The 24,170-nt window shown below is 41.2% G+C and overlaps 1 protein-coding gene across 1 annotated transcript; it reads right to left on the reverse strand.

Moving 5' to 3' along the window:
• Positions 1–597: 597 nt before the first annotated feature.
• fstl1b (follistatin-like 1b) lies at positions 598–21,526 on the reverse strand. The gene is made up of 11 exons (XM_046403818.1): positions 21,345–21,526; positions 21,145–21,201; positions 8,048–8,149; positions 7,773–7,902; positions 6,396–6,428; positions 5,957–6,087; positions 5,082–5,200; positions 4,656–4,768; positions 3,828–3,938; positions 3,621–3,715; positions 598–2,031 (listed from the first exon to the last, which is right to left on the reverse strand). Exons 1-11 carry the CDS (start codon positions 21,345–21,347, stop codon positions 1,990–1,992), a joined length of 936 nt encoding a protein of 311 aa, XP_046259774.1. The 5' UTR covers positions 21,348–21,526; the 3' UTR covers positions 598–1,989.
• Positions 21,527–24,170: the final 2,644 nt, after the last annotated feature.

A 24,170-nucleotide genomic window follows, 5' to 3' on the forward strand; every position in this document is an offset into this window, starting at 1 on the left:
ACTATTTAAACGACCAAAACAGTATGTGAAAATACTTACATTACATGCTTACATTATAACCCTGAAAATCTGAAAATACATTGTGAACCTGGCGCTTACATTACCCCACCAAGTGTTTTAATAAATATGTAAATATATTTATATATATTTATATAGAACTTTCCACAAGAAAGACCAGTTAGCACAATATCAAATAGGAATGATAGTCGTGCAATGAAGAACACCAAAACAGAAGGAGAAATAACACAAAAAAAGAAGTGCGGTTAAATATAAGGGAAGTAAAAGCAGAAATGTACTAAATGCACTCTCTTCACCGTGTAGTGCCTGATGAGCGATGATAGCAGTTTGATATAGGACTCTAAATGACCCCGACAACCAAATGGGAGATTCCAGTTGTAACAGGTCCATTGCACTTTGTCTTTTTTGTTTGTATTTGTTGTTGGCTTTATGTAACATGTTCTAGTTCAGGCTACTAGAAGTCAGATAGTTATTTATTAATTCCTCCACTGGAAGCATCTCTCTTTAACTCAAAATTTCTGAAACTGAAATTTGGCATTTAAAAGCACACACACACAGACATACAAAGTGACAAAGCTGTGTTGTAGTGTATGGGCTTTATTGGCATACATACGTAGTCCTTACAGTCTCTGCACTTTTAGTGGAATATAAAGATTTAGCTTGAACCTAGTAATGCAACTTTCACACAAACATGTATCAGGGATGGAGTCACAAAGCACTAGTTTACTGCTAAATCTCAGCAAAGCACACACATTCTTGCTATGCCATGTGGCAGGCAAAGGTAGAAACCTGGACTGTTTGCAGGTCTAAGGCACTGATTCTTATTGTCAAACCTCCCAGTTCAGATACAGGATTTTAACAAATACACACATTTAACAAACCAAACTACTTTCAGCATCACACATTAATAGCACACACACATACATACACACACGCACACACAATTTATATGCACCCAGTTATTGATGCGTCTAAGCTACTTTAGCTGACAGTGAGGCTAGTCCTTCTGTTAGAGTGATTCTGAAAGCACAGGTATAGTGTTGTTGCTGGGTCCAAAGTAATGTTTTACCTGGAGAGTTTTGTACATCATTCAAACATCAAGACTTTGGTTTCAGTGTCCACCATGCTGTATTCAGATCAGGTCTCACCTGGGTGCAGTCGTGCTGCCCCGCACTGAGAGATGGACCACTATGTCTTTGTCTCAGAAAAATAAGACACAGACAGGGAGATATTTAACAGGAAAGCACCAGAGAAACTTGCATGAGCACAGCATGGGGACAAAATTGAGTCCTAACTCAAGCCGCTAACATACTGTACATAGAAGCAAATGTTTCTGCAGCAAAATTATTATTTTAGCAGTTAAGATATAAACAAATTTCAGGCTTGTGATAAACTAAAGCCCGTGAACGCTAGACAGAAAAAAAGAGAAGTGCACTGGTCAAGTAGTGGCCTACTTTTGCAGTGCTAAATGGCAACACACATCACTAGTAGCTTTGCCCTCTTTTCTCTGTTTTCTAACCAACATGCTGACTGTAAAAACCTGTGAGTGTGTGAGAAATATGCTGCACCAGGTGTCAGGTGGTCAACCTTCTCTGCACTCCGACAGCTCCTTCATTTCAACAGCTGGATTCTCCAAGATCCTAAACTCAATACCTTAGCAAACAATGACTTCCATATTCCAAAACTGTGACAGCTTGATTTTTTTTTCATAATAACTGTAAAAATATAAGGATTGTAGTAAAAAAAAAAAAGCCCCAGGGCTAGTGAACACGAGGGAATCCTATAATACACTTTGATTGCCCCTGAATCTAACAAACATCGACACAAACACTTAAACAATGTAAAAAGTATAATAATTAACATAGTAGAGAAACATGAAAAAGTCAGTTTCAGAACAACACATGGCCGCAAAACAAATCAAGTATGGAGGAATGGTGATGGCGCGCATCCTCTCCTTCACTGCGTCCTTGTTTAGGCCTCCTTTGTGCTGCTCTTCATCTTTTCAACTGTTTCCTGTATTTAAACAATGAGAAGAAATGAATCAGAGACTTACATTTAACATAATGAACAAGTAATCATGTCAGTAAATATGGGTACAAGTAGTTATAAGCTATGCATATCAGTTGTATACTTTATCCATTAGAAGACTCCATTAAAATATTGTACTTTGACAGAAGCTGCTCATGGCTGACTTTATTGTATAACTGGTCACACAAAACTTGTACCTACAGAGCCACATTTGTTTACAGTGGCATTATAAGCTGCCCTTCTGGAGTACAGAGTACATGACCTTGCTGACTCAGCCATGGCCTCAAGCCAGAGCTCTAGTTTTACCTTATGAACCTCATGCTCTCATGCACACATATAAGCAAGCATTCAGTTATGTTCTCTGTGAATTGACAGTAACACTGTGCCCTTTCCAGGCATTTGTGTAGCCATGTGTTTCTATCAGTGTTCTATCTCATAATGAACTATGCCATTAAAAGCATACTTTATTGATTTAGCACTGCATTCCTGAAACATGTTGGACTTATGATGGATAGTTAAAAAAATATATCAAAATCTATACAGCAGAGCCAGAGATATTGGCTTTTTTTTTATTCCATGCATTCTTCTACCTCGTCAAAACCTGGTGCCTGCAACGCAAAGTGAACGCAACCAAGCTGCCTTAAGTTTGGTTTGAGTTTCGGTTGTGTTACGCTTGTAGCATGTAATGTACCCTCAAGTTGTTAACCTCAAGCACAGATGGGTAGCAGGCGACACAGACCTCTGGTAAGCTCACTTCTTCAAACTCCAGACCTCAAGATTTTTCATTTTCACACTCTCAGCCTCTAATGACACTGACTCTTGTAACATCGATTGAGGAGATTTATCAGACTTGGCACAGTTTTCTGTGAAGCCACAAAAGGCTTGTAATGTGTAACATGTAAAATTAATGGAGTTCCCTTTTAGGACTGTTAGATATTACTGATTTTCTTACAGTAAGGATTAACCAACTATATAACTTGATAAATGTCAATCATCCACAGATAATCTTGACATCCCAACTCTTTAACAGTCTATAATAAAAAGACTGGTGATCATCTGCCCTTTATTCACAGTCATCCCCATTTCATCATTTTATTGATATAATTTAGAAAACATTTCGTTATTTCACAGCCTTTTGATTTAGTGTTTCACTTGTCCAGGCAACAGCCATAAAACTGCTGATATCCTGGCTCGCTGAGCTGTGTTATGTTGGTATATAGTCACATTAAAATTTACACCTACCAATTCCTCTGTGAATTGTTTTGTGCTGGCTGAGCAGTTTGATTTCAAATGTTCTTTGTCCAGAAACACATTGAAAGTAATCAGGGTTATATACTAAAGGGCCCTAAAAGCAGACACATGGGTTATGGCTCATGTCAGTGATATTTCATGAACCTAATAACCTAGTGGGGTCCCATGAGCTGTGGCCAGTGATGGAGCTTTGGAATACAATTTAGAACTTGTAACGATGACATCGTATGCATTTTTGATTCTGATTTATGTTGACGTGGATATGAAGGATTGTATTATATTTGTGTATTGTTCATAGGGGTTTTCATAGTGCAAAGACAGACCTGGTGCTTGTTGAGTTCAGCCACACGGAGGTTCCACTCCTCCTCAGTCATCTCTGCCCCAGTGTCTGTTGACTCATCTATAGCTGCTGTTTTATCTGGACAGATAACAGAATAGTCAAAAATGTTTATGGGGCATTTATCTTTATGTGTAAGATGATTATCAAAAGAATAAATAGCACAGGGATCATCTCCGGTACTTTAACTTACCAGTGCAGGTCATGGCAGTGCAGACCCAGTTACCACATGCACAAACACAGCGGTTACACTCCACCTGGGTCTCTGCTCCATCCTCATATGTCTCATCCTCCAAGGCACATTCTGCCGAAAGACACGTGGCAAACTATTCAACCAAGACCACAGGTAACAGACTGTAGCAGAATGACAATAGAAACAGAACTGAGCTATAATCAATTCCCATGACCAGAAGTTGTCAGTACTTCAAAATGCCACATAATTCATACAATGTTGTTGTTTTAGTTTACTGATTGAGAGCAGCAAATAGTAGCAAAACAGCAAATTTTCCAACGCTCACTCTGAGCAGGACTCGTGAGCCCTGTGTGCCAGGGATTAAAATAAATGCATAAATTTAAGACATTTGCGAAAAACTGAAAGATGTGCATCGTTCTCTTTAAATGTCCTGGCTTGTAAGGTCATGACTGACCACAGGAACTCTGTACGAATAGTAAATCTATAATTTCCTAAAACAAATACACAAAGTCGGCCAAATACGCATGTGTGTGTGTTTGCCTGTCCTTGATTCTGGTGAAGCTCAAGGGTTCACTGCTCTGTAGTGCATTTTAGTTTTCCTTTGAGCTTTATCTGAGGTGTATATCGACTTCTGATGACTGAGCAGACTGAAGTGACCGAAAAGACCAACCTCAGAACAGAGAGGCAATCTCAGGTTTGTTTCCACATTTTGCTAAGTGTGGACAAAGCTCATGTCAGTGCATCCATACACTGCATCTACCAGTGTGTAACTTTATGTTATATTATATTATGTTTTATTATAAGTACAAGCTGTCCCTTTGAGCTCACTCTTCTCTGGTGGGTTGAAGCCAGGCTTCAGGCAGTTGAGGAACTCATCAAAGCTCAGCTTCCAGTCTGCGTTCTCATCAGAGAGCTCAATGAGGGCATCAACACACAGGCTCCTGGGAAGCACAAACATACATACAAACAGAATAAATCCGAGCTGCTCTATACAGTGGCAACACACTGACAAAATAAGCATACAGATAAAATGATAATTAGTTTAGAGGGCCTTTTCCACAGAGCAGTTGTTGACTAGACCGATGCCTTTAAATAGCACCACAGCACATAGATATGGATTATATGTGCAAGCATTACAACAGAAGACTGCAGAGATTGGTGAAAAGCGAAGCAGAGACTAAACAAAGAAAAAATAATGCAAATACTAATAATACTGATACACAGGTAAGCATGCAAATCAGCAAAGTCACTGACCTGAGCAGCTTGTTGCTTTCCTGATCTGCATAGGACTGCAGCTCCACAACCGACTCATTTTGCTGGATGAATTTGAGCAGTTCTGAGGAGTCCAGCTGAGAATCACCGTTGTCATATGACTGCAGAAAGATCCACAGGCACAACTCTACATCACCAGGGGTCACACTGTATTTTCACCGATTTGTGACATGTTCATGCGTGCGTTTTCCTATGACAGGTATCATTAGTGTTTCAAATAGACCAGGCTCCCAATACATTTGCAGTCACAGCCATGAATACTACCAAGAGCAGACCAGTTGCCATGACAAAGCCGTCCATTACTCTGTTGTCAACTGATTTCAGTCTGAGATAAGCACCTCAAGTACCAGCTCTACTTACATTATACATTCATTTTGCAGTATTTTCAAATGCAGCTGGAGCAGATGTGGGTGTAGGAGAATGACGTTTTATACATACAGCTGTTTTAGGCATACATTTTGTATGATTATCAGATGAACTGAAGACACCGATTAGATGCTGTATATAGTTAGCAGTACATATGCTCTCAAAACGTGCAGCTGTGCATACTGTTCATAAAAACTGTTCAGAGACGCGTCGGCTTGTCTGCTTTAATGTCATTCATGTCAGTCCATAGAGAGGCAGGGATTCTCATTAAACTGAATTATAACCATCAGCTGACATGCTTGAAAGGACTGTCACATGAACAATTAGACACAGTCTGAGGCGGCTTTAAGGATCAGGGTGGATTGAAGGGGCCCACGTGAATAAATAAACAGGGATATTCTGTAAAAAGAATGGTGCAGGAACAGTTGTGTGCATTAAGTGAGACAGAGATCCATTGTGTGTCAGAAGTCCAGCAGACAGAAGAAGCTCACCTTGAAGTATTTGAGCAGGATGTCAGAGAAGTTGGATCCCTTGACAAACCAGCCGTCTGGGACGACCTCAGTCTGCAGCCACTGGATCACACGACTCCTCAGCTCATTGCGGTCAGCAGCATAGCAAACCACTGCAGAGGTGGGAACATTTCCATGAGTCAACAGCATTAATAAATATTCCTGACAATTCAAAGGATAAAATATATCACTGTATCCTGCAAGTTATTTAAAGATTAACCCCTGTCCTTTTGTGCATTTGTCAGTATCAAAAAGTTCATTACGTGCAGTCCACTAGACTGTAAAAATTGTTATTATAAAATATAAAAACAACTCAACTTTGTTCTTATTTCACTAAGATTAGAAACACTTTAAGTACTCAGAACATAAATTCATATATACAGCATACATGTTAAACAACCAAGCATACACACAAACTGACCTGGGCTGGCAGCTGCCTGCTCTGATTTCTTCGCTAAAGAAAGAAGAGAAGTGTGAGAAAAGTTCAGTCAAAACACTACTATACCAATACGTGGTGCATTAATGGTCACGTCATGGCCAGGAGCGTGGTTGGCCTTATATGGTGTGCTGTCAACCCTGTCACCTCACATATCAGTTCCATACAAGTTCAGAGATCACAGAGTAATCAGTCTTTATCAGTAATCAGTAATTAGCTTATATATAGTATTATCTGCACTCACACCAGATGACACCAGATGACACCAGATTGTCAGGTGAGACAAATCAGTGAAATGCCCTTTTTATCACCCTCACGGCTTTTACAAATCAAAATTTAGTGAGGATTATTAAATACCTAACAGCTGGTCTGATGAAAAATGGTTGTGTTGTGATTTAGTGTCGGCAGAAAGTCATGTGAAATAATCAAGAAATAACAAAGTTAGACTATAATATTTGAGCTTCCACTCTGCACTTGACCCCTGACACCCAGCAGCAGAACACTTACAAACAGAGATGCACCATTCTGGCGTAATGGATTAGTATTGGTGTCAATCATGACTTTATTATACCGTCTGATGTGCAGTAAAAAAAGAATTTCAAAGTTTCTACTGACTACAGTTCAGAACCAAGTCAGTTTTAGTGTCTCAGCAGCCCCTGATCCCCTGTGTTATATCCACTGAAGTAGACTCCTTGTGTTAAACGGAGAGAAAAACTTGTATCCCTACTCAAACACCTACATCTGCTAAGCAATAAAATGTTGTCAGGTGTGTCTGTGTTGCTGCCAAAGTGAATCACACGATTCCAGGAACGAATCAGAATCAGACAGCGTGAGCCAAAAAAAAAAAAAAAAAAAAAAAGAAAAAGGTGAAGAGTATTTGGAGTATTAAAACAGTATAAAACAGCAGCAACATGATGTAGGGGTTACACTACATCATGTTGCTGCTGTTTTTGACAGACAGAGAAAAAGCTTTTCAAGTCTTCAATATATCTAGCAAAAAACTGTGAAAATTGTAGGAATATAGTTTCTAATGGCAACCGTCTAGTCCTCCACCCTGAACAGATTTGACTCCTCCTCTAGACAAAATACAACATCTGATCAGAACAATTTATTGCTTGATAAGAACATTAATTATTAATGATAATGTTAGTATCCACACTTGAGGCGTAATCTACTGGGACTGTAAACGTGACCACTATTACCAATGTGACAAAACATCTCAACGTTTAAGCCACCGTGGATGAGAAGTGTCAGAAGCGCTCAGGGACAAATGGGCAAAGTCCATCTGCTGAGGAAGACTGTGATACAAACAAGCTACCAATCGATGGACCCTGTGGTTAGACTGACACATGTTGCACTTACCCTGGCAGTGTCCATCATGGGCCACCTGGATCTTCAGGCCAGTCAGACAAGCATCCCTGTGGAGCTCACAGTGATTCCTGTAGGTCTTACCGTTGCTGCCACACACTGACCTCTTGTGGGGCTTGCAGCTCTGGAAAGAGAGAGGGAGAAAAGAGAATGGCAGAGCGGTGAAAACTGGGAGAAAATGAGTCTTTTCTTCAAGTCTCCTTACAGACTATAGATTATATTTTTTTGTAGAAGTAATGCCAGTCGTTCTCTGCAGAGTCAATACTCACCTCTATACACAGACAGCTGGGCTCTCCTTTCTCGTTGACAGCACACTCTCTGCCGGCCCCACAGAACACATTGGCACACACTTTGCTTTTGCTCTGCACCTCCTGAAAAAATGGAAATGTTTTATTGACATTTCAGAGGGATAGGTGGTTTCTACAGGTTTCACACACATGGCGGCGCTGTTCCCTTCTTAAAGCACTGTGAAGGCATTGATCACATTTCCAAAACACATACCAGACACAAATTCCCCATATTTGGGATCCAAATCACAAAGTTTCTACTGTAACATTAAACCACATTTAAACTTGATCCTCCTTCAGAAAACTAGACAGTCTGTTAGCTAGAATCTCTCCCATGAGGACCTCCAAAGTGAGTGTGCACTGATTTCTCACTTTTGTTTGCTGGTCAACAAAATGTCTCAGAACTACTTCACCGATTTCAAAGACACCGAAAGAAAGGTTTGGCCAAGGGCAGAGAAGAAATGATAAGCCTAGCATTTGTTGTCATTTAAAGCTGAAACTACTACATTATTTCCACCACTTACACGTCATATATACCCCAAATTTAGTACATGTTTGGATAACCAAAAATCCATCTGTAACATCTGTAACTGTTTCTTGAAAACATTGTTTCATTTCTGGCCAAATTGAAAAGATGTGTACACATCAACTCTGAGCCTTCCTGCAAACTCTAACATCATTGCCCCTCTAGGTGGCACAAGCTCATCAACATGGTAAAAAAAACTCTGTGGTCATGATTCTGACTCACTCACAAAAAATTTGTCTGCAGTCTCTCAATCAGCAGCATTACCTATTACTGTGTGTCTTTATTCAGATCTGGTTCAAGATGCATTTTTGAACAAATTCAGGTTATTGTGCGTCCTACTTCCCATCTCATCCCCGTTCTTTAGCACGCCAAGTTCATGTTTTAGTGTCTGTGCACTTTTGAGGTCTGGAGACCCACATTTGCCAGTAGTTGCCGTGTCAATAATGGGTACACTCAGCTCAAGGAGTGACAGCTGACCATACTCCACTTAGAAAAGAATGTAAATAGCCTTGTCCTTAGCATAGATTAAACAAGACAAACGAAAACAGCAGGGATGCTCGCGACAGCATTACCTGTGTGCAAAGCGCTATGGGAACAAGGAATGCAGACAGAATGAGATCGTTACAGTTCAGATGTTTTTAGTGTTTCTGTGCCAGTTTAACTTTCTTTTCTAGAACATTTAGTCAGTCTCATTTCCTCCTGTTGACACTTTCATGCCTTTGTTTCTTTATCTTTTGTTTGTTTGCTGTAGAAGATTGCCAGTGGGTTTGCCAAAAAATGAGTTCACTGGAGCTACAAACCAACCAATCACAAGACGCCAAGCGGAGCTCCAAGAGCTGCTTTATGACCCTCATTACCTCCTCCTTTCCCGATCTGCGTGTCTTTGTATATATGTGTTTGTGTGCGTGTGTGTGTGTGTACAGGGTGTTTCCACATCTGGGGTCTGAGCTGTGTTTTCCTTTGGGCCCATTCCCATGCTCTGTGAAATCTTTTCTCCTCTCCTCCCTGTTTCTCTAGACTCCCCTCCTCCACCTCCCTCTTAAGCTGCTGTTTCCTGTAAGAGCCAGACAGAAAGTTGGCCTTCTGTGTATGAATGCACGTGAGTTGGCTTTCAAGCTGCTGTGTGTGTGTGTGAGTGTTTGTGAGTTCAGGTTCTGGTATTTAGGTTAAAATGAAGCTGGATTCTTACGACCAAACCCTAACAAGCCTGGGGGGGGGGGGGTCACATGCAAGTATCTCAGTGTAGCAGTGGTGAGAGAAGAAAGATTGTAGGGTTTCAGTTCATTTCTATGCATGATTTAAACACACACACATACACACGCCCACTTGCACTCCAAAGTTGAGGTCATGGAAAATCTTCAAAGCGATCCCTATGGCTGTGAGCATGTTGGACAATTCAGTTTGTTGGACACAGATGGGCTAGAAGCCTGTTGAAACCTGTAGAAACCTCCAATGAGAACATGAATAATGGATGGGCTCCTTAAATGAATCTGGCATAAATGTAGAGCTTTGCCTGTCCATCTCTCTGCGAGTACAACCAGCAGAGGATTCCTGACATTTAGCTAATGAACACAGAGGCACATGACTTTTTTTTTCAGCTGATTCGAGTGGATTGTTGCCATGGTGAGAGCATGTAGAGGCTCCTGTTGTGGCAAGATCACAAGAGTGTCAATCAAAAGAGGCAAATGGAACAGAGCCCCATAATGAGATCACAGCAGAGCCTGTTGTTCATATTTTAGGACTGGCACAGACAGAAAACAAGGGACAGAGCAACTATAATGTGATGTTTCTGCTGGGATGTGAGGAAGACATGCTCCAAAATGCAATGCCACTAAGTACACAAGTATCGCAGTTCTGATCATAATTCAGGACAAGATGTGTGCATGAAACCAAGAGAAAACTGATTATTCATCTGCCTGTCAACAATCTATGCAAGCTCAGTAATTATATCTCATTTGATTGGTGTTGTTGGGGTGTCATGTGCTGCACGATTTCATGGCATGCAGTTTCTTCCCTGGTGACCTCCCTCGGTGTGATGTCAAACTCCACAAGAAGTGCTAATTAGTGAGTTTTAGAGGTGCTGGTGGGCACATTTTGATACCAAACCAACTGTTCCCACACCCGTGTCCAAGCTTTATGCTAAGGATGTAAGATAACCTGCAAGTTGGTGTCAGTTGGTGTCATGTCAGTTTACTGTACAGTCATGTGTGATAACAAGATGCTTCTCATCTTACTCTTAGCAAGAAAGTGAACACCAGTAAAAGTGTTTATCAAAATGTCGAACCAGTTTTAAAAATGTCATTTCATTTTGGTGTGTAGATCATCATCATTGCATCGATTGTCACTGCGTCTTTTTTGTTTCATCAACTAACTACTATGTAACTCTAGAGTGTTTGAATACTACAGCAGTTTCTATCACAGCAATAGCTATCATAATCAGGTTTGTCAAAACCCAGGTAGGGGGTTATTTCAGAAATCAAGACATGATGTTTGCATGCAAAAACACAGCAAGGTTTCTCCACCAGGCCCACCATAAGCAGCATACTCAGAAGGGCGTAAATATAGTCATATAATCATCATAGCAGGCATTAGAAGAAATGTACAAATGGACTCAGCCCAAACAAAAACAAACACACCCACTGTGGGTGTCCTACTTAAATGACATAAATTCTTCATTACAGATGACAAAAGCTGCCTTATTTTCCTTCGCTCTCATTTAAAAACAATCATAAGAACCAGAGCTCTGAACGCTGAAGTGACTGGTGAATAATAACACACTAAGCATAGCCCATGTGTATATATACACATTTCACAGTCCATTTCTCCTAAACTCATGTCCTTCTTCTTTCTTTTTTTTCATTCCAATCTTATTATGAGGAGGCTAAACTTATCTCAAGGTTTAAAGAAGATTAAAAGATTCAAGTGATATAAGTTTTCATCTTCCAAGTCTACTGTCTAGTGTACTTTAATTTCTCCTCCACTGAAATCCACTCGGTCTTGTCTTATTCCCAGTGCTATGGCCTTTTACGGCTGCAAGAGACATGCCAGTGAGCCGAGACCAGCTTTGCAGAGCTGGATGAAAGTCAGAGGAGGAACATAAGTGAGCAGAAAGAGGAAGAACAAGAGAAGGAAACTGTGCGGGGAGTCTGACTATTAAGAAGCATGTAGATGATGAAGATACAAGAGAAAAAGCAGGGTTGGGAAGGCAATTTCTCCCCTGCCACGTGTTGAATGGCTCCATGCTGAGACAGACTGGAGTTAAAGGGCAACGCATTCTTGCTTCAGTTAAAAAATTAAAAAGACTCTTCCATTTTCTACCACTGATAAGGATGCAGGCAGTGCAACAGCAGCAAGGCTAAACCTGCACCCACTAACATAAAAAACACATTAGGACATCCATCTGCAAGTCTTTTTCATCGGTCAATAGATACACACAACAGTATGACTAATGGAGCCTATCCGCCTTCAACTGCATGTTTTGTCTTTTATTTGTGTGTGTGTGTGTGTGTGTGTGTGTGTGTGTGTCACTCTGATGCTCCACTGATCTAGCAGGCCAATCGATGCTCCTCTCCTGTGGTGTCACTTTACAGCCACCGTGAATCCTATTCCCACAATGCACCCTGCCCCTCATTAGCATAGAAAACATTGCTTTATGCACTGCAAAACACCCTGTCCCGGAAATGCCTACGGTGACAAACAGCATAATGGAAGTCATCAAAAAAATAAATATATATAATATACTGAGTACTGAATTTAACCTTTCCATTAATGAATTATGCAACATCACTGTAATCAGCTTGATCTGTTTATTGGGCACGCAGAGCTTCATTTAATACAATCCAATACAACAACTCGGCATTAAATCCTTTTCATATTGAGTTTTTGTTGTTAAGCTAACTGTGTTGATTCAGTGCAGCACTCATTGCGGAGGTTGTGCTTTATGACGTTGTTGAATTGCTGTGCTTTAAAGGTGAAAGGTGATTAAGCCCTTGTTACATCAGCTTCTCTACAACACACTTTCAACCATAACTGAGCATGATAAGCTTCATAAATAAAGGATTTGTTGCAGGGCTGCTGTATTCGATTTATTGAATGTAACCACCCGTAGGTGTATTGAGTTTTCTGCAACCTCTTAAAGACACAAACATTTGACAAAACATTTTCCACTTCTCCCCAAGGAACAGTGAGTCTGGTGTTTTCAGGAATAAATATTACCCTATATGACGACTTAAAATATTAAAACACAATCATGCCAGAAAAGGGTGCAGGAAGATGGACGAGTAATGACATTTCTGCTCATTTTGGTCATTAAATTGCCAGACAGTGTGCCACCCAAGAAAAAAAGGCATGGTTTTATTCTCAGGCCTACTGTTCTCTCAGATTTGTCACAGCAAAAATTCTTAAAATCTCAATTTAAAAAAACTGAATGAAAGCAGGTTATCATGTTTTTTTTCATGAGTTTTATATTGTGTGGGAAATACTACCAAAATAATGACTATTGATTTAAGAAAAACAAAAAGGTTAAATGATTACAGGAAATAAAAACTGCTCCGGTGTTTTATTTGGCATCTTTGGCACCCTCTCAAAACCCACATTTATTCATCAAAGAAATTATATTTCAGAACTCAGCTCAGAGCTATAACAATGACGCTGACAGACGAGGCATTCAAGTCAAGGCAGGCATTAAAGCTCCCAACTGTGACCTGAAGGCATCAATCTGTCTCCATTTAGAGATTTTAAGCTGGTGTTTAGCAAAGCTACTAATACCAAACATTTTATTGCATATGGTTGTCTTTAAGGAATAGTTAGACATTTTGGGAGACAATTCACTGCTAAGAGTGAGGAGATCAACATCACTCTCATGGGCTAAGAATGAAGCTGCAGCTAGCAGTGGGTTAGCTTAGCTTAGGTAACTGAACACAGCCTGGCTGGCTCTGTACAAATGTATGTACAAAGGCTGTGTAGGATAACTAAAGACTAAAAATGACAAGTTGTGAGTTTGTACCCACTACAAATTTGCAATTTTAACACTTTTAAAGGGGCTGATCTTGTGGATGTTGTTAGCTTTGGACAGAGAAAGGCTAGCTGTTTTCCCGTTTCCACGGTTTAATGTTAAGCTGAACTAACCGGATACTTTTTGTAGCTTCACGATGGGCACACAGACGAGACTATGTTGTCAATTTTCTGATCATGTTTCCCAAAATGTGCAGCCGAGTTGTGTGCAGTTTGTTCAGAATATGCTATATACATGCAAAAACAAACTGCATCTAGATTCTTAAGTTGTTATTTGCATATGAAACTTAAAGTGACTGAAAGCAGGACACTACTGCTGCTTGTTTCTTAACAAAAGTGACCCCATTCCCTACTGTATGTTCTACTGCAACACAGCGTCTCAGACTGACAGATGGACAGACAAATGTGCACACAGCAAGGCAACCTCACCCTTACGGCCTCAAAATGCAACCCAGCATTTTTTTCAAGCATCTTACAAATTACATCGAGGTGGAATAATGTAGGGGGGTGGGGGGTGAGAGGGGTGAAGGTGAAGGATGTAGACAAGAGACTGAATCAGGAGGCAGGGGGTTACATTCCTGAGCTGTGTTGTGCCTCAGCTGGGGTCTGACAAAGTTCATCTTGAGCCAAAATCTCCTCAGTATTTAGGTCAGAGAGGTGCCCCTGCTCTCCCGCTCTCCTGCACTTCCCCTGTTGTCTCTTCAGTTCTGGATCCTCAAACGCTCATCAGCTTTCATGAGATGTGAGCTAACCGCCAGGAGCAAAAAGGACAAAGAGGACCGTGCGGCTCATCTCCTTCTGTCCACGAAGACCTCCCGCTCATGCGTCTTTCTCTCCAGCCAGAACTTGACAGGAGAGAAGGGGAGCACAGCCAAAGAAGAGGAAAGAAAAGAGAACCACTCTTTCTCACTGTACTAACTATGAACCAGTTTCCTCCTTTTAGGAATTTACTGCACAGGGAAGAAACTTAACCGACCATCATCAGATCCGGTTTTTACAGAACACTGTAGCATTTGCCCTCAATAATTAAAGTGCCTCTTGAACCTATACAGCTGTGTCTTCATACATATCAAATCATCTTCAGTCTCATTTCTTCTGTACGTGACAACCTCTAAAGATCACATATATAGTAAGGCCTCCACTGAGAAACACACATCAAATCACCACTGACACGCTTCCTTGGAGCTCAGGGGCCTTCTTCGTATTTAATGTATTTATATGAGAATGAGCTGATAGTGGAACTGGCAGGATGTGTCCGTGGAATAATGAGGCCAAAGCAAGACTGATTAGAGCGTGTTACAAAAGATATGAGTTCTTTGTAAGAGCTCTATGGGTGGTCTCAAACGTTCTCTGAAGGGCAAGGTCTAAGATTAAACCTGAAGAAACAAAAAGGACCTTTGGTAACAACCAGTTTACACTGCCCTGCCTGTTATTCTTCGCTCTTCTCTCCTGTTTCTTATTCAGTGTGAAAGGAATGCACCAACGGACGGGATGATGTCACCCAAGTCTGAAACCTCGTATTTATACACCCACAAGCCCCGGTGTTCAAGAGCTGAAATGTGACAACTACACAGAGACAAGACAAAGAAACAAAAGAAAGGAAGACAGACAGAAGGAAAGAAAGAAAGACAGGAACAGAGGGGAAAAAACAGAGAAAGTCAGAGAGAGAGAAAGAGAGAGAGAGAAAGCGAGAGACTAAAGAAAGGCAGGAAATAAGTCACAGTCTGGGCAGAGCCACATCTGCTAGCAGTTAAAACGTCACCAGAGAACATAAAATGCTATGAACACAGCACCACCCATGGCCTCCCCTCCCCTGAGATGACACACTACTGAGACAAAAGTGTCCCCTGTCCCCACCACCTGACCCATGTCAATCCCCATATAGTCCCCATATATCCCCTATCCCACCTTTAATCCTCTACATGTCTCCCTTGTAATCCTTTTCTGTTTAAAGCACCATTTTTGTCATCTTTTTCAACATAGATGTCCATTTTTCTCTCATCCTTGATCGAATAATTTCCCCCAGTGCCTTTGCTCTCTTTTTCTCTCTATCCACTTTGCCACCTTTCTCTCCCTTTGCTCCCACCCTTGCTCTGTTCTGGGCATTTTTCCACTGCCAGAAAAGAGGGGAGGGACAGAGGAAGGGAGAGAGGAAAGGAGGGAGGGCCCATGCTGGGCTCAGGCCAGGGGAACAAGTAGACTCCCTGCCCTCTACTCTGCTCCATCTTTGAGGCCAATATTGGGGCTAACGGTTGCAACAGGTTTTGTAAAAGGGAAAAGGCTCATTTACAGACTGCAGGATGCCTTTAGTGTGTGCAGCCATTTAATATCTCTTCTGACACAAAAACCTTTAGTCTTTATTGATGCATCCATACAGCTTGATCTGGGACAGGTCTCAAAACAAGGCACTCTAACAAGGCACGTTATCTTAAGAGATTTCTGACGTGCTTGGTTCATCCACCCATCCATCCATCCATTTTCTATACCGCTTGTCCGTCAGAGTCGCGCGGGGGCTGGAGCCTATCCCAGCTGACTGTGGGTTCACCCTGGACTCGTTGCCAGTCAATCGCAGGGCTGACACACAAAGACAGACAACCACACACGCACACACTCACACTACACACTCACACCTAGGGGCAATGTAGAGTAGCCAATTAACCTAATTGTGAAAGCCAGAGTACATGGAGAAAACCCACAAAGGCACAGGGAGAACATGCAAACTCCACACAGAAGAGCCCAGACCATGCTAACCACTGCACCACCGCGCCGGCCTCATGCTTGGTTCAGCTGACAAAATCAGAAATAAGTCAGGATTCAGTTTGCGCTGAAACAAATAGTCAGCCAATTAGAGATTATTGTATTTCAAGCAAAATTGCCACACATTTTGTAGTTCCTGTTTCTAGATCTCTCTCAAGGGTTAGTGCTTTTCTTTTTCATGTATGACAGTATTCTGTATCTGTTTGGGTTTTGGACGGATAAAACCCAATAACCACTTACAGACAAAAAGATTAATCTATCCATCAAAAAGATAGATCAGCACATTTGTCAACAATTTAAAAAAAAAAATTGGTCCAAACCTATAGTTAGTATGTCTTGATTATAACTTGTCATTCTGCTTTGTATTTGGGTCTTTGGGATGATCAGTGTTTTATATTTTGTGTACATTCTCTCACATTAAAGTGACAATATAAGACAAAATGGCCACATGTAAGCCAGTTCCATTTGCCATTTGGACATGTTGAACAGGAGTCTGACCTCACATCACCTGAACACCAAACCTGCTGACCTGCAATATCAAGTCCTTTACCAGTAGATGTGAATGCACTGTACACCTGTGATACATTTTTAAAAATGTATTCAGGGAGTCTGGTCCTGGTTTTGAAAAGGGGAAAGGGTTCCAACATGTTATTATTATTATTATCATTACCAATAGGTCTTTGGATTATTTCTTCTTTTCTGTATTCAATTAATTTTTTGTCAGAAAACAAGATTTCATCACTGTTACCTAAAGCCCAAATTAAAGCCCAAGCTGTTTGTTATTTCTGACTCTCCAAAACTTAAGTTCATTCAGTTTACTACTACATTTATCTGACAGCTGGACTTGCTGGTTACTTTACATGTTAGGATTTTACAAAACAGCCTTCGACTTTTTAACCTTAGCATACAGTAGCTGTTACAATATAAAGTACTGTTGTAGATACAGACAACAATAGAGCACTCACAGGGGCCATTTTACTGAATTATAAGTAATTTTATTTTGGGTGCTTTCTTTCTTCTAATAATACTAATCATTTTCAGTGGAAGACTTACTTGTGATGGTGTTTATTTATATTGCAGTATTGCAGTTTTTATTTCAGTAAAAGAAAAGCAACAGTCACAAGGAACTCTTTTTTTGTTTGTTTTTTTTGCTTGAACAATCACTAACTGATGATCAAAACAGTTTCACAATGTTTTGCTGTAAATTTACTAATTGGTTGAGTTCTGAAAAGAGAAAGTGAAACACTACCCAACACTTTTAAAGCAAAACAGTGTAACAAATAGCTGTTTTGTTGCTGTAAAAATGTGTTCTGTAGATTGCGATGTACGCATACCACGCTGGAACGGTACTGTACTACAGTACAACACATCTCAGATCTCACACGTCTCAAGGAAATGTAATTTGTTACATAAATTCAGAGCTAAAAAAAAAAACTGTGAATGAATGAGCCACTTTTAAGCTGCAGCAGTTGTCAAGGCTTTCTGGTCAATGGTGGAAGAATTTAACAATTACTACTGGAGAGAACAATAGCAGCCACTTAATCACTCATCCCACAGTGACCCCCTTTTCATCAAGTAAACTGCATTTCAGACGCAGGGCCTGATCTCAAGGTGTGTCCTCTGGATACACAATGATCCCTGGTGGAATTAAAGGGGTACTATTTGGTTGTGTTTTTTTTATTTATTTTTCACAGTTTATCTCCCTTGACAGTGTCCTTGAAATTCCAACATTTTTTTAACGTGTCACACAAATGATGTTGATTTATTTCCTTTAACGGTGAACTAAAAAGCAGAAAACAAAGGAGACAAGCGACCACGAGGCATCTTTGCCTGAGTCGTGTTTAACTTTTAGCATGTGTCCTCAAGTTGGTGAGTTACATACTCATTATCTCTTTCTCACAACGCTTTGAGCAAACATTAGTGCTGCTCTTTGTCATTTCTCTGCAAGTGTGTGCGTGTTAATTCATGTGTGCAGTGCCTTTGAGTGCAGAGTGCCGGTAATGATAAGACACCAGTACAGCTGGTTAGCTAAATGAGGACTCCTTTTATGCCAAGCCAAGAGTGAAGAGAACACACTGCAGGGACATGAAACACAGCACACACCCCTCCTCTTCCTCCCTTCCCCCTCACTACACAGCCAAATCTTACCTCACCCCCAATCTCCCCTGCTTTAATTGCATGACTATGGCTCTGTCTCCTTTCTTTTTTACATCACTCTATCTCGCCGTCCCACACAGTCCCTGCGCAGGATCCATGACTGGATGCTGGGCTACAGTAATTAGAGCAGGCTGATACAGGCAGAGGACACAGCGTCCCCTCATGCTCATGTTCCCTACACCTGGGCAGATATTTTTAGCCCACCTTGCATGAGAGAGAAAAGACCAACATGGCAACATGGCAGGGTGTCTGAGAGGCTGTGGCTCAATCAAAGTCTGTTCCAGATCCAGGGATTTAACAGGGGAACTAGCTTCTTCTTCTTCAACCTCTCGACTCTCGGACTGTCTAAGAGGAGAGCTCGTTCGGCCGCCTTGTCGGGCCCACTTCCTCTTGACATCTGTATTTTTCAAGATCCAGAGCCAAAGCAGATAGCTATATTAACCACTGTGTCATTCCACCCTGTCACCGCAGATGATGCTGGAGAATACAATAACACTGCATGCCATAAAAACAGAAATATAAACACTCTTTTCTCTCTGTTTATATGCAAGAGTGTGTGCACATGTCCCCTGAGGCTGCAAACTCTTCTGACTCTCACTATGCCTGCACCTCAACCTCTTTAGCATACCGAGCTTCCACGTGTGTTTGAGTAAGACTTTAGCATTTTATTCGCAAGATGTGGATCTCCTTTTTCAGCTCGAGCACACACACTACGTCTCACACACACACACACACACACACACACACACAGAGTCTCGACCTCGGCCCCCCTGCTGCACTACATCTCTGAGCTGCTTGTCTTCAGAGCCTGCAATTTCTCACCTCAGGAAGCACAGGCTTTGTCCTTCATAATAAATCAGGAGTTAGAGTCCAGATTTTAATACCACACAGTCGTGCCAGAAAATAAACACATCAATTCACACACAGAGAATCTTGTGTTTCATCATTCTTCCAAGTTTTGTATACTCACCCTAAACATAACCTAAATGCACACCCTGTGGGCTCATCGGATCCACTCCTGCGATAGCTTTGCTCTAACTTGTTGACCTCCTTCAGACAGCACACTGGAATGCCAGTTCAGGCCCTTCTCACAGCCAGTCAACAGGCCATATATTATCAGGGTAATTACCTTTGGGGAATAGATGTCTTTCTAATGCCTCCCCATTAACTTGGTAAGTACACTCAACAGACTGTGCTGTGTGCTCTGTCTTCACCACACATACCTCACAGATCACGGCCATGAATCTAATAAAGCCACAATGGCACATTTTCAAGCCAATGGGCAAAGGTAGGGACAGCAGTGGAAGGTCACGGGCTGGGGGGAGGTGGGGGGGGTGTGCGCTACATGTCACGCCATGAATAATGTTGTGGCCATTGAGAAACTAATGGCCATCTGCGAGAAGCTATAAAGGCAGATCAGGCAGCAGGCAACTGGTTCATCTTGTGTTTCGCATTTAGCGTTAGCTTTAAGAGTTTGAAAAATGTATCCCCTAATTTCCTCAGCATGCAACTGTTGTGCAGGTCAACAGAGGAGTCAACACAAAGCCAGGTGTTCGACAGCTGTGTCTGGTGAGGGCATGAGGCCATCAGCTACCACATGGTGTGTGTGTGTGTGTGCTTCTATTTCTTAAAGGAATAGTGTGACATTTTCCGTAATTCACTCTCTCACTGAGAGTTCGACTGGAGATGATTGGAGGTGGTCAGTCCTGTGCGCCACCAGGCCAGCTGACAGCACATTATCTCTTTGTTTACTCAGAGGTTGGACTACTTAGCACTGCGGTGCGAGACCCGTGAGGTGAGTATCCTCACAACCCCTGAGCACACTGACAAACACACACACGCTCTCTTGACTGACCACCCAAACATGATGTCTGCATGCCATTAGAGCAGCTGCCAGTTGGCGGAGCGTTTGGCACCCACAGCATCCTACAGTATTGATGATGAGGGGCCATTGCACCCCAAGGCGAGCGGGTCTTTGTGAGACAAACACAAACAGAAGCCCTCCCCTCTTTCTTTTCTTTTCACAGCTGTCTGTCACTCCTGTGTCACTCTGGTCCTCCTCACAACTCCACAATAAATAAACAAATAAACAAAATTTTAAAAATTGGAGGAGTATTTCTATGTGTTTGCGTGCATGTGTGTTACAGAAGGATGAAAAATGTGAGATTGTTTCACGTTACAGCCAAAACAAAATCATACACATACCCATCAAATTCCACTATACTGTATGTGCAATCCTTTTTAGGATTAAATATGATGCCCCTATTTGAAGAAACTGTCCAAGTGGCAATTTAGTTAAACTGAAGCTCATAATTGCGTGGATTGCCAACAATAATGGCTTAATTGGCTCTGCTTAAGAGGATAATAAGCTATAGGCTGAGTACAGCCTTAAAAGTCCAGCTGTAAATGTCTAGTTTTCACCACAGCACCGCGTCGTGTCGGGACAACACACCGACTTCGACCTTTTCCAGATGTTTTCTTCGCTCTCATGTGTGAACAAAGCTGCCGTGTTTGTGTTACTCCACACGGACGTCGTCGTGCGGAAAGGTTACAAATCGTGACAGACGTAAGGCCGAATTTGGTGTAAATATTTGAAATCCTACTTTATTCTGGAAGCCAAACTTACCTCCGCGTTACAGACAGCCACGGCCAGCAGGAGGAGCACAGCGGCACTTCGCGACATCTGAACATGAAAAAGAGGGGGGAAAGTAAAGGTTTTGGCGCAGCTGATGAGAGTTTAACATCTCCATCGGTTTCCACACCATCTCATCGGCACGCTGAGAAAACTTGAGGAAAGGGTGGCTACTTTGAATGTTTCAGCGTTACCATTTTTTGCGAGTAGAGAAGCTGCTCGGAGATCTGCTGGCAGGAGGGAAGTCGCTCTGGATGTCCGTCGGGACGCAGGCGAGCTGGAGATCCGCGATTTCAAGAAATCTGAGGAGCGCCGAGGAATTCTTGCCAGTCCGTCAGTCTCTCCTCCTCCTCTCCCTCCGCCGTGGCCAATGAAAACGTCTGGACTCCCCAGAACAGTAGAGGAGGAGGGGGAGGAACCGAGGAAAGTGTGTGTGTTTGTGTAATATTCACAAAAACTGTTATACTGTTTCTTCAAATACAGGCTGCTCTTGTAACAAGAAAAACGTAACTGATTATGTTCGAGGTCCATCTGTACCATCTGTCTTGACACTATAGAAGATGATTTCAGATTATTTTTTGCATGTCTCCAGTGCTGTCTTTTTTATGAACCAAAGAATACAGCAGTGATAAAATCATCAGATATTTTTGGATGAAACCCTATAATCACAGAAATGAGTGATGAAGTTATGTCTTCGGTTTTTCCATTATTTTCCCCACCCTCCGTCGCTCTGTCTTTCTTTCTGAATTGGTAGGAACAGTCCTCAGATGTGTCTTCATGATGCTTTTACAGAGGCACATACTATAGATGCAGTAACCAGCGCTCAGTTTTGCTTCACCATTTACTTAAAGTTGTGTTTGTTGATTTTTGGTCACTAGGGGGCAGAATGACCCCAAAACCAAGCTGACAGATGTACGGTACATCTTTGAAAAGGTTTGTTACAGCTTGAGTGTAAATATTTCCTACTTAAACAGTCAGCAGACAACATTGCATTTCAGTTAGATTTGTATTTCTATAGCCACCACAAAGCGACAAAAAGCCGTCATTCGTTCTCCTCTTAGGTCTTGAAAAAATATCTCGCTCTGGAGATTCTTCTTCAGCTTTCTTCACCAACTAGTCATTACATTTACTGAAAATGGCTGCCTGCTACCTGTAAATGGGGTTAATGCAAGCTGGACTGACTTACTTGATAAATGTGTACGCCATTAAAGCAAAACAGCTAAAAAAAAAAAACATTTAGTTGCGCATGCAATACAAAATTAGGCCAAGATAATATAAGCAAAAAGGTCAAAAGGACCAGGTTTATGAGTTTGATTGTACAACCTTAATTTTTATTATTGATCTATGAGGCAATTTGTGCTCGTGTCCCTTTGTGGTAGTCAGACCCTACATCCATATTTAGAAAGACCCCCTGCCCTCATGTACTGAAAGATTAATGTTCAATGATTTTAGGATTTAAGTATTTCAGGATTACACACCACGATTGGTGTGCATGCTCCAGTGAGGAGTAATTAAAGAGTGATTAAGAAGGACAGTTTGAGGCGCCCACTGCAGCATGCTGAGTTTTCAATAGAGAGGACAGGATGAATGAATTCTTCCCACTGCAAGCTATCATTTACATATAACTTCATCCCCTCTGAGGAAATCTACCTGTTTAAATAGATGCTGTGATTATCACACACCCCAGGTCTTTTTCTGTGTGTATTTGATAGGTTGTGTGCATGCATGCATGTGTGTGTGTGTGTGGGTGTTCTGCTGTTTTTCTTGCTCTACCTGCACTGAATAACAAGCACTGAAAACATGCTGAATTTAGTTTTATTCCCCTAACATGGCCTCATGTGTATAATTGTTGTCAGATATTTTGACAGTGTTTTCCATATTGTTGGACTTACTAAATGACCTTTGTTTGCCTCCGTGTTTTGTTGCCATGCAGGAAGTTTGGTGCAAGGACTTGGGAGATTTAGAGCAAAACTTCAGCTGTGAAACAATGCAACAATACAACACTGACAAACTTTATATAGTAAGCTGGTGAGATGACTAAACTACTGTCTCTTACTTTTCAGGTTAAAGGGCAATTCTGGTCATTTCAAACCTGGACTCTATATTTATACCTTTTGGTGTGGAGACGGTAATTTGGTCCAGGGGATCAACACAGCTGCAATGGCTGCAAGGTAATCCTTTGAGGAAACTCAGATTGTCAAAATTAGGAACACTAAAAGTGCTTTTGTTGTTACTCAGAGGCTGAGAAACTGTGACTCTAAGTGTCTGGCAACATTATGGAAAGGATCCCTGCAGAGACTGACCTTTTTGTTCTTGTTGTTTAACCAAGAAGTATCACTCTGTCCAAAGTCTGATAAACTGCCCCAAGAAAAGTTTTTCCTTGCCATTGTCGCCAAGTGCTAAACAGTATGATCATACTGTAAGTGTCATTGGATAACTTTTGTAATGATTTGGTGCTATATAAATAAATTGAATTGAACTGAAATGTAATGAAATGAGGTGATGGTGAGGTGAATGATATCTCTGTTTATGCTGCACTGCTTTGTTTATTTTAATAATGTTGAATATGACAGTATTATAATAGTACAATGCAAAATCTTCTTTAAACATTTGTAAAATGTTCAGTGGTTAGTTTATTTGTTTTGCTTCTATTCCCCACAATACAAAATCCATTTAGAGTAACTACAGCATGATTAGTGCTGTTTATGAATTTTTTTAGACACAGCACATGGTTAAGGTAATGGACAGATGATTTAGTCGCTTCTGAAAAAGTCAAAAAGGGACCTGAAACACCCAAGAAACTGTGGTTTTGGTCGGTCTTTGACTGAAACTAAACTCATACTAAAACACGACCACATACCACTCATGCAAACATCAGTTTCTGGTGTTAAACTGCTGCTACATGGACCCATCATCAAAACTTAAAATAAAGAAAAATAAATAAAAATGCACAAGAAATGAGCAGTGTATAAGCATCAGTTCTGGAAGACACTGTGAAGAAAACAGCACCAAAATAAGCT

This window comes from Scatophagus argus, chromosome 11, assembly GCF_020382885.2.
Source record: "Scatophagus argus isolate fScaArg1 chromosome 11, fScaArg1.pri, whole genome shotgun sequence".
In the NCBI taxonomy this organism is placed as follows: domain Eukaryota; kingdom Metazoa; phylum Chordata; class Actinopteri; family Scatophagidae; genus Scatophagus; species Scatophagus argus.